Raw genomic sequence first — 12,018 nt, forward strand, 5'->3', positions numbered from 1 at the left:
ATGTTTTCATGAAGTTTTGATTCTTTATCCATCACTTGACAAGATTAATCCTGTTCTTTAATACATGACAAAGGGGGAATCCAGATGACAAAGTGGGAGATCAATTCTCACTGAACTCAATCTCATGACATGTCATGGTGAAATTGTATATTACTATGAGTATAACTAAAACAGGGCAACTAATTTTATCAGTTATATGCAAGAATACTGGAATACTGTGTGCACCTCAGAAAGGATAAACTGGCTTTTGTGGTGGTGAGGGTAAGGTTTTACAAGTTGATTCTGGAGATGAGATTAGCCTATGAGGAAAGTTTGAGTCACTTAAGACTTTCTTCACTGGAATTCAGATGAACAAGAGGTAATTTTATTGAAACATATAAAATTATGAATGGGATAAACAAGATAGAGGTACAAAATTATTTTTACTGGAAAGTGAGACAAGAACTAGGGACATAGCCTCAAGATTCGGGGAATAGATTTAGGACTGAGGCGAGGATGAACACTTTTCCCAGAGAGTAGCGAATCTGTGGAATTCTCTGCCCAAGGAGCCAATGAAGACTGACTCATTACATATATTCAAGATACAGTTGGATAGAGTTTTGAATAGTAGGGGAGTTAAAGGTTATGGAGCTGAGTCTGTGGACAGATCAACCATGATCTTATTGAATGGCGGAGCGGGTTTGACAGCCCAGATGGCCAACTCCTGGTTCTATATTTTATGTTTTTCTGTAAAATATTTAAGTATTAGAAAATGGTGTCTGGTAACTGAGTTTCTAGGATACCTACTAGCAATCTCCTTTGGTTCTTGTTAACCTTTAGATACTAAATCATGCGGCTGGCTGCAGTATATGAATCATTTCAGACCTCATATTTCACTGCTTTTAAAAAATCTCATCTCCTACTTGCAATTATAAATGAGTCCACTGCTTACAAGGTCTTCTCTCACTGGAAATGGATTTACATTATCACTCAAATTCTCCCATAAATTAGACTGCTTCTGTTAGATTTCCTCTTCACCTTCCAAAGGAAATAACCAGCCTTTATTTGCTGTTCCTTATAAGCTCCTCATTCTTTCTAACTGTTGTAACTGTTAAGTAAATCTTTTCAATATATTGTCCCAAGGACTTGAAAACCCTGAGAGGACAATGGAATGGAGGGCATTGGTGTGGTTTTTTTTTCTGAATGCACTTCAAGATTAATCAAAAACCTCTCTAATCTTATAAGTGAGAAAAAAATTAAAATCCTTTCATTTAATTCTGTGAACATACTGTGCATAAATTACGATTTCATCACTCTTGGTGTAAAATTGTTATAAAGTATTGCATTCAGTGTTTTCAAACAGCACAATACTCTGTTCAACCGGTAAGCACTCTATGTTCTGCAGTCAAGACACAGAAATGGCGGAGGAACTCACCCAGTCTCACAGCGTCCATAGGAGGTAAAGATATGCTACTGACATTTCAGGCCTGAGCCCTTCTTCTGAAGAAAAGCTCAGGCCTGAAATGCTGATATAATGAGAAATAACCATACACATCTTATGAGAGGTGAGACCAGTAGAGATCTCGCTCCTCCAGTTGGAGATTCAAAGCTTGAAGATTTGGGAATGTAAACTATTTCAGAACCTTAAACTATTTACTTTAGTTAATGTTTAATGGGCTGGATCAGCTGTAGTTCTATAGAGAACTACAGACTTCAATATTCAGGCAAGCGTGTGTCTGACTCTATGCCTGCATATTACATGCACAGGTAGAAAATACTTGATGTTCTGATGTATTAGATCATTTACTCTGCCACTGGTCTGAACACAAGTTCAAGTAAAAACACAACGCTGGAGAAACTCAGCAAGTCAAATAGTGTATTTTATGTAGCAAAGATAAAGATACATAACCAATGTTTTGGGCTTGAGCCCTTCATCAAGGTATGACAAAATGTAGGTGGGCGCCCAAACAAAATGATGGAGGAAGGGCAGGGTCTTGAACCAGTTCATATTCAAAATTATTATTACATGTGCAGTGAAAATATCATTTTACACGCTATCTAACAAGTCAGCTCATACAACAAATGAAGCACACTACAAAGTGCAGAGCTACAGAGAGAGGTCAGTTAGTATGGAGCATGGGGATATTATTTTACAAACATGAGGTTCATTCAGGAGTCTGATAACATTAAAACCGGTGTGAATCTCAACTAAGAAAGAGGTCGGGCATTTTAGCATTTGTAGAGCAATTGAGATGAATGCCAAAGTGGATGAAAAAGGAAGAGCAGATAAGTGTGTGTGGATTAATGGAATACAACAGTCTGAGTCAAGAAAACCCAAGCCAATATGTTTTAATAAAAATTATGATTTTCAACATTAAAATACATTATTTTTGTCAATTTATTAATGAACTGTTTCTAAGTTTGATGGAAAGTTTTAAAAAAAAACTGCTGCACAACTTAACAGGAGTCAAAGCATCAATATTAATTTCTGTAAAAGCCTGATGGGTTGTTCTCGGGGAAGACCCTTAACAAGGTCTCTCACCATCAGGACTGCTTCCACCACCAGCAAGATCAGTCTTCTACATCTGACAAGGGTAAGTTTGAAGGGGCAGGGAGTAGGGGCAACAATTCCAAGGCAGCAAGTCATGTCCAAGTATATCATTGCTTGCTTGAAATATTTAATTCTATTTCCTATCTCCATCACATGACTGGAGTCAGTGGTTAATGCATCATTTCTATTTTTTTTAAATTTAGACACACAGCATGATGACAGGCCCTTTTGACCCACAACCCTGTGCCACCCAATTGACCTACAACCCCCAGTACATTTTGAAGGGTGGGAGGAAACCCAGTAGACATGTGGAAAACATACAAACTCCTCACTCCTGGGATTCGAACCCCAGACACAGTCACTGGCGCTGTAATGGCACTGCGCTAACTGCTTCGCTAACCTTGCCACCCTTTTCTATTTTTCCGTTCAGGATATTACTAAATTAGTAATGCAGTCTAGCATTTCTTTAGACAAGTTTCGATAACTTTAACATTCACTGTCCAACTGGTGCTGTACAAAATGAACAGAAAAATTAAAGGTATCAGCAAGTTCTGCTGGAATGATGGACCTGTTCAGTTCATCATGGATTAGATCGACAAAGTGGGAACAATACTGTAGAAACGTAATGAAAATCAATGTTCTAATTAAACAAATAGCTCCGTTTTCATTATAGATAAGCAATGCTTTCCATAAAAATCTCTCCTTATATATATTTTTTAGTGCTGTTACAGCCTCATAGGCAACCTTTAACCTTTTAAATAGTCTGGATGAATCCGCTGTCTGTTGTTGACCGTGAGCCTGGTACATTTTCTCTCATTTGTGGCTGTCATTAGAATGTGGCACCATGTCCCCAATTAAATCCCTTGACAGCCAAGATTTATGCTATTACAATCCGTGATGGAAGGGTGAAGTGAGAATAGACTTCAGCTGGTCTCATTAATCTAAAGTTCAGGAGTCATCAGTCGAATAAAATGCAATTTGCAGGAGTCAAAATTTGCTATCCTTCATTGCAGCAAAAAGATATACACAGGGCAGTAATTCTAACTTTTCGTTTCACATTCACTTCTGGTGTGTGTGAAGATGTGATCTTTTCCCTTTAATCTTTTTAACTGTACTTTCAAATCACAAAGTAGAACGGAAAATCTCCTTATTTATTTCCTACTTTCTATTTCTTCTATATATCAACCAGTGCCATGAGCCAATGGAGTAAAGATGACGATTCCTCCTCATTTATCCCAAGACTTATTTCCCTTCATATTCTCAGCCATGTATTTTAAGATTTTTCTTCACATATAAATTAGTTCCCATTGTTTGCTTCTTCCTTGAAAGTCCCCTTCTGACATATGGACCAAATGCTTCTCACCAGCAGTAGTTAGCTTGCCGTCAGTGCCATAATTCCATATCAGAGTGTCAAAGCTTCAACTGAGAGAAGATAGGGTTTTCTTTCATGTTCCTTTTCATGTTTCAAAACTTCACAATGAGGGAAAGAAAATGTCCCATAATAACTTATGCTTTGGAAGCCCTATTATTTAGAAGTGTAAATATCAAAATCCACCACATCCTCAGGGTAACTGGCCCGAGCAGGAGATGCATTCGAGGGATCAATCAACCAATTCAATTGGTATTAATGAGAGAGAACGAAGAGCAATTGCAAAGTAACTTCAAGCTGTCCCACATTATGGCTCAGGTAACAGCAGTCCTAATACTTCTCAGGGTGAGGTCATAGGAGCCCATTAGTGGTTCTTCTGTAACATTGCCTGTCATTTTAACATCCCCTCCCTGGTGAATGAGCAGGCCACGGTTAAACGCAGGAGTGCAATGACCTTCCTCTCACTTTATTGCCTTCTTATCATCTCCTGATATTATCAAGCCATCAAGAAACGAAAGGCTCCCACAGGCTTTACCATTTCAACCCAGTCCAGAGGCCTGAGCAGATGATAACTGTTTTATTATTAGATGTCTTGGTTCCCCCTTACCCTGAATATTCCCACCCCACTGAATGCCCCAAGAAACCCCAGCCTCTGCTTGTTATGGGTCCTGGTCACGGCAGAGGGCCACAGAAATGTTCTGTCCTGCTCCCAGCCAGACTGTGGATCTAGCCCAGGTTAAGAAAAGAATTGAAGGAAATTTAATGAACTGAAACCCAATTGACCCTCTAATGCAGACCCTCTAATGCTCTAACTCTGTTAAAGTCGCAAATCAATACAATCAAGCAGTGTGAGGGGTGAGAGCTTCCAGATGCCCTGGCAGGTTGGTGCATTAAAGTCAAGATAAGTCAATCATTGTTTGAATTCATGGGTGACAAAACTCTGGGTAGAAGCTATCAGCTCACGTACTTCCCCCTTTTCCTCAATGCAAGTCGGTGCCCCATAAAGGAAATCTAGAAGAAGAATGTCATGAAGTGACTCACCCATAATCTCACTTGGTTCCTTGTTGTAGAGCTTTTTGTTCCAATAAAGTAGTCTCAAGACGGGAAAGGACACCAAAAGGACCAAGATAATTCCCACAAACATGTGTCCTGTGAAAGCTGCAAAGTGCAGGCCCTGTGGTGAGAGAGGGGCAGAATAAAGATAAAATGTAGAAAAGTCAAGAGATGCCAGAAATCTGGCATTTTGCACAGTACAGTAATTTTATGCAGTGTTGAACAATGACCAAAGAACCCCACCAAGATGAAATCAAAAAATTAATTCCACTCAACTAAAGGAGAAGATATTGGTAGCAGCCAAAAATAAACTTAAGAAATGGATAATAAAAGAACAGGGTCATGCTTCACATCAAGTCCACTCCACCATTCTGTGAGATCGAGGCTAGTCTAACTCAGCTGCATTTTACTAACTTATCTCAATATCCTTTCACTCTGGCTGCTAAAGACAACCCCTAAAAAGGCACAGCCCATGGCTTGCACATGGGAGATTTTACTAAATTTACTCTTCACATACTTGCAGTGACAGATTTTAGTTCAAGTTCAAGTTTATTTATCATCCAATTGCACATGTCCAACCTGACAAAACAGCATCTTCCAATCCTCGGTGCAAAACATACGAACAGACAACCAGTCATAACTCACACACAGACAAGGAACACATATGTAGGACAAATATACATATAAAAAAAAATAAAAATTGTTTAAAAAATAGTAGAGTCTCGGATGGTTAGTGTGAGCAGTTCATTTAGTCATTCAGTCGTCTCATTATCTGTGGGAAGAAGCTGGTTCTCAGCCTGGTGTACCTCTTTCCCGAAGGGAGTTTGACTAGCCAACAAGATTCAGGAAGCCTTGTCAACTAAAAGGTTTATCACCTTGATCCAGTCATTTATCTTCGAGTTCAAGTTTATTAAAACATAGAAATCTACAGCACAGTACAGGCTCTTTGGCCCAGAGTATTGTGCCAACCTAGTAACAACTGTCTAGAATTTCCCTACTGAACTACACTCCATTTTTCTCAGTTGTTATTACTACATTATACAAAGTACAGTGAGAAAATTTCTTCTGCAACCAGTCTAGCCGGTCAACTCATACAGCCATACAAAGTGGAAGTGCAAGAGCATGGTTACAGGGTATAATAATTTATATTTTAAATTTAGACATACAGCACGGTAACAGGTCATTTCGGCCCACAAGTTTGTTCCACCAAATTAACCTACACCCCCAGTACATTTCAAATGGTGGGAGGAAACCGGAGCCCTTGGGTGTTGCATTTACCATGCTTCATAATAAGAAAGACACGGCAAGCTGTTGATTCATTGATACTTTACTACATTCTTAAATGGTGTTCTAACAAGCATACATATATATCAAAGTGTCTCCACATCATCACGTACATGTGATGGCATCATACTCAATACTCTTCCCCTCCCCACCAGAAAAAACAAAAGAATAATAAGGAAACATGCATAATGTAGTGGGATGCTGAGTATTGGTTATATTACGTTATGAGCATCCCTTCGAAAAGAGAAATAAAAACATGCGGAACAGTGCCAAATCCCCCTTTTTTTAATCTACTGGTTATGGCCCATAGTCTTTCCGTCATTCCAGTGGACGTACTTCCCCTTAGGATCTGCGGAGTGGGATGGGATCAGCTGGACTTCCCTGTTGTTTTAAGGGTGTTTCTAGCTTGAACTGGTCTGGTTCCAATTCATTGGGTAGGATATGGCTGTACAGTGGTGAAGATGATCTTGAGAGTCTTTCTGGTGTTGAAGTGTGAAAATCCAAAGGACTGCTTGCCTGGTCTCTGTATTTGTGTGCCCCTCTTGAAGGTATCTTTTCAGATGGTGATCCGGGCATTTCTCTCTGAATATCGGTGAATGGTGGAGACACTTCGTCCTGTTGCAGGTTTGGCCTTTCTGTGTGTAGGTCTACTGCCTCAGCCTCCGGTATCATAGCTCTTTCCACTGCTCTTAACTGGTTGATGTGCCTTTTCCATATCATATCTCCCACCAGAATGTGATAAGGATATGTCCTGAGCTTTTTCAGGACTACTTCCCATACCCACGGGGCTCTGTTGAAACGGTAGTCTCTTACCAAAGCTGGTTCGCCCACCTCTACTGACCTAGGGTCTTTGTTAGCGGAAGTTGTTTGTTGCAATTACAGGCTGATGTTTGGGCGTATTGCCGAAAGTCTGGTCCTCAAATTTCTCCCGAACATCAGTTCTGCTGGTGTCCTTTTGGTGGTTGAGTGTGGTGTATTTCGGCATCCCAACAAGAAATCGGCAATTCTGTGGGTCCATGGCAAGTCTGCATTTTGTTTCATCATCGTGCCTTTCCTGAAAGTTTGTATGAAACATTCTGCATCGCCGTTTGTGCTTGGATGATATGGCACAGACAATATGTGGCATATGTTATTATTGCACATGAACTCTTTAATTTTTGCTGATACAAATTGTGGCCCTTTGTCAGAAATAGTTTTGTAGGAACTAATTAATTTACGTAGTGAGTGCAGCCAAAAATTCTGGAACTGACTCCCTTGATCTTAGCTTATGGCAATAAAATTTATGTTTTTCTGTCATTTCTGGTTGAGGGCAAAGGTGTTGCCCGATATGTTGACAAATCTCTGCATATGTCCTGATAGCAGGCACACGTGGACTTGCTAGTGATCTCAACAGGTCATATGTCTTCCCTCACATCTGGGATGGAAAACTGGGGAAAACTCATGTAGGCACAGGGAGAACAGACAAACTCCTTCCAGACAGCGCAGGATTCAAACCCGGGTCCTGATCGCTGGTGCTGTCAAGGGGTTGTGCTAATCGTGACTCCAACCCTGCCACCCTTGATCCAGTAATTTAAACGCTACAGGGAAAGATTAAACAGGTTAGGACTTCATTCCTTGGAGTGAAGAAGAATGGGTAGAGATTTGATAGAGGTTTCCAAGATTATGAGAAGTATAAACAGAGCGGATGTGAGTAGGCCTTTTCCACTGAGATTGGGGGAGATAAATATGAGAGGCCATAGTTTTAAGCTGAAAGGGGAAAAGTTGAGGGAGAAAGTTCTTCCCTCAGGAAATGGTGGGAGTGTTGAATGAGCTGCCTTCTGTTGTGGTGAATGTGGACTCGATCTTGAGTTTCAAGAATAGATCGAATAGATACATGGATGGGAGAGGTCTGCAAGGTTATGAAATGGGAGCAGGTCAATGGGACTAGCGGAGTTGTGGTTGGCACAGACTGAATGGCCTATTTTCTGTGCTGTTTGGTTCAATTTAGACATGTATCATGATGGCTTTCCCCTCCGCCCCATGAGGTCGTGCTGCCCAAATGTACCAATTTACTTACAGACCTTGTATGCTTTTTGAAGGGTGGGAGGAAACCGGAGCCCCCAGAGAAAATCCCACGCAGTCATGGGGAGAACGTACTGACAGACAGTGCTGGATTCAAACCTGGGTCACTGGTGCCATAACAGCGCTGGGGTAATGGCTCTGCTAAGCATGTTACAGTGAAAAGATCAATTATTATATTGCAAGGGCAGCATGGCAGCATTATTGTGAGATTAATTATTAGTAACTTGGAGCATTGTTTTATATTGAAGACGCTATGTAAATTAAACTTGTTGGTGACCCCCCCCCCCACCAGATATTGAGATATGTCAGTAACCCAGCAGAGGATTAAACAGGAGCAATGGTTAACGTCTGCTCACCCAGCATACCACAGAGATGGAAATCCATCTGGTCTGGTTCTTGAAAAAAAAATCAAAAAATTTGCTTGCGATTTTCAATAAATCCAAACTCCATTAGATGCTTTTTGATTTATGAAAAAAGTAAGTCATTAATTTTTATTGCAATCATATATCACAGTCCAGAATTATTCAGAACTAATCACCAATGCTTCACAAACTTTTCCAAAGCAAGATTATTGATTCAAAATATACTTGCTGAAACCTACCCTTTAGATTGGTTTTACTGTAAGCTATCTTACTCAATCTATTTTGGAGATAATATAGTACAGTAATAGGATTACATGTTTTAAAATTTTATTTACAACCATAAGCCAATATCGGCCATTTAAACCCGTGCTGCCCAGTTACAACCAATTAACCTGTGCTTTGGAGGGTGGGAGTAAACCAGAGAACCTGGGATAAACCCACACAGGTCACAGTTCAAATGTACAAACTCCTTGCAGACAACATCTGATTCAGACCCATGTCATACTAACCATGCCGCCCAATCAGTATCCATTTTGGTATCCCCATGGCATGTTCTAGCTACTAGATTAATGACTGACATTAGCAGTTCAGTTGGAGGCGGTGGTTATGACCGGACTTGCCGAGCAAACTGTACAGCTGTTTTACGGCAAACAGAATCTGTTAAAAAGGAATCTCCGTGAACAATAGTACATAGAAGTAAAACTGAGTAAAATGATGAAGGGCTCAAGCCTGAAACGTTAGTTATGTATCTTTATCTTTGCAATATAAAGTGAACTGTTTGACCTGCTGAGTTTATCCACCATTGTATTTATTTTTTAACTGTAAACAGATATTAGCATCAAACTATAGCAACCTCATTTCGTCTTCTTCTCCTTCTGTCATTTTAGGGGGTGGAGGTCCGCGGTAGGACTTCTCTGTTGTGTTCCATGTACGGTTCCCAAATTTGTTCGAATACTGTGATGTTATTTCTTAAATTATATGTTATTTTTTCCAATGGAATACATTTATTCATTTCTATGTACCATTGCTGTATTCTCAGGCTATCTTCTAATTTCCAGGTTGACATAATACATTTTTTTGCTACAGCTAAGGCGATCATAATAAATCTTTTTTGTGCTCCATCCAAAGTAGAAGACACAAATTTCTTGTTTATTTTCATTGTGTGATGACATTGTTTAATGTATCATATAGGTTGAATGTTGAGTGGGTGGGGAGGGGGGGTGAAGGAGGGAGGGAAGGGAGGGGGAAAAGGGGAGAAAATGACACTGTGTATATTCAAGAGGGAAATGTTTGTGTGTATTTTGGTCAGTATGGTTCATAGTATGAAAATTTTTTTAAAAATTTAAAATTATAGCAACCTCTAAATCTAAGCAGGATTATTTAACCATTGAAATTCAGCGAGAGGATTGTTACAGAATTCAAGGTGTTTGTAAAATATTTGTAAAGCATTTTGGTAGGATCAAAACTTGATTATCATGGACAGTTTGGTCTCCTGGTCTCCTAACCTGAGAAAGGATATACTTGCTATTTGAGGGGGTGCAGCGAAGGTTCACCAGACAGAGATCTGGGATGGCAGGATTGACATATCAATAAAGACTGCATAGACTAGAGTTATACGGTTTGGAATTCTGAAGAATGAGAGGGGATTTCAGTGAGACATACAAAACTCTGACAGGTTAGATGTATGAAGAATGTTCCAGTCTTTAGAGGTGACAGTTTGAGGATAAGGAGTAACCTATTAAGGACTGAGAAGAGGAGACACTTCTTCACTAAGAGAGTTGTAAACTTGTGGAACTTCCTACCACGGAAGGCCTGTTGAGGCCAGTTCATTGGAAAAGGAAACTGAATGTGGCCTTTATGGCTAAAGGGATGAAGGGATAGGGAAAGAAAGCAGGAATAGCATACTGGAGTCACATGATCATAATCACATGATGGTGCAGGTTCAAAGGGCTAAATAACCTTCTCCTGTTCCCATTTTCTATGATTCTGTAAAATCAGTCTTTGTTGCAACAGTCCCTTAAACATTGTGTGATTCCTCTTTCAACCTCCTCTATTCTGACCCGGTCCGGTAATTTGCAATAAACACTTTCTACTCTTTAATTTGGACACAAGCAACATTACATTAATTGTAATCTGTTTTATTGATGTATTTGCCTTGTTGAGAACCCATTGTGTTGATTAAGATGTTCATGGCCCAATAATTCTAAATCAATATTAATTATGAAAAATATTTCTTTAAAAATATCATGATGGGTTTCATCTGAAGTAATAATTTCAGATGAAACCATTACCAGTTTGAGAGATTTTATTGAACTATAATAACTAAAAGAACATAAGAAATATTATCAAGAAGTAAAACATGAAAATCTGCAGACATAGTGGTTGAAGTAAAAACATAATGCTAGAGAAGGTCAAACAGTGTACTTTATATAGCAAAGATAAATATACATAACTGTTTTATCTCTATATTACTTGGGAGGCTTCTTAAATAATTTAAAAATGCAAGATTCAAATAACAGAAGAGAGTTTACTTACTGATGTCCTCCACCATCTCAGGAAGCTGTTCACACACTCATATAGATATACATACGCCCTACAGTGGTGCACTACAGTTACTACAGTGAGAAGGGTGTATTCTTTCGCAGTTATAAAATAACATATAACATATAACATAACATAACAATTACAGCACGGAAACAGGCCATTAGGCCCTTCTAGTCCGCACCGAACCAAACACCCCTTTCTAGTCCCACCTCCCTGCACAATGCCCATAACCCTCCATCTTCTTCTCATCCATATACCTGTCCAACCTTTTCTTAAATAATACAATTGACTCCGCCGCCACTATTTCTCCCGGAAGATCATTCCACACGGCTACCACTCTCTGAGTAAAGAAGTTCCCCCTCATGTTACCTCTAAACCTCTGCCCCTTAATTCTTAACTCATGTCCTCTTGTTTTAATCTTTCCTCCTCTTAACGGAAATAGTCTATCCACATCCACTCTGTCTATCCCTTTCATAATCTTAAATACTTCTATCAAATCCCCTCTCAACCTTCTACGCTCCAAAGAATAAAGACCTAATCTGTCCAATCTCTCCCTATACTCTAGATGCTTAAACCCAGGTAACATTCTGGGTAAACCTTCTCTGCACTCTCTCCACTCTGTTTATATCCTTCCTATAATTAGGCGACCAGAACTGCACACAGAACTCCAAATTAGGCCGCACCAACGTCTTATACAATCTCAACATCACCTCCCAACTCCTATATTCCATGCAATGATTGATAAAGGCCAGCATACTAAAAGCCTTCTTCACCACCCTATTCACGTGAGTTTCACATTATCCTGACTACATAAC

At 39.6% G+C, this 12,018-nt stretch overlaps 1 protein-coding gene across 4 annotated transcripts in view; it reads right to left on the reverse strand.

Moving 5' to 3' along the window:
* The window catches only part of oca2 (oculocutaneous albinism II), a 484,102-nt gene that overhangs the window by 165,800 nt on the left and 306,284 nt on the right, over positions 1–12,018 (reverse strand). For all 4 annotated transcript variants that reach the window (XR_011342330.1, XM_069891904.1, XM_069891903.1 and 1 more), the window contains one exon: positions 4,941–5,073. Coding sequence is in view for 3 of the 4 variants with exons in the window: in XM_069891904.1 (XP_069748005.1) it covers positions 4,941–5,073 (133 nt within the window). In the remaining variant the exon portion in view is untranslated. The remainder of the gene's footprint in view (positions 1–4,940; positions 5,074–12,018) is intronic.

Source organism: Narcine bancroftii, chromosome 7 (genome assembly GCF_036971445.1).
Source record: "Narcine bancroftii isolate sNarBan1 chromosome 7, sNarBan1.hap1, whole genome shotgun sequence".
NCBI classification, from domain to species: Eukaryota; Metazoa; Chordata; class Chondrichthyes; order Torpediniformes; family Narcinidae; genus Narcine; species Narcine bancroftii.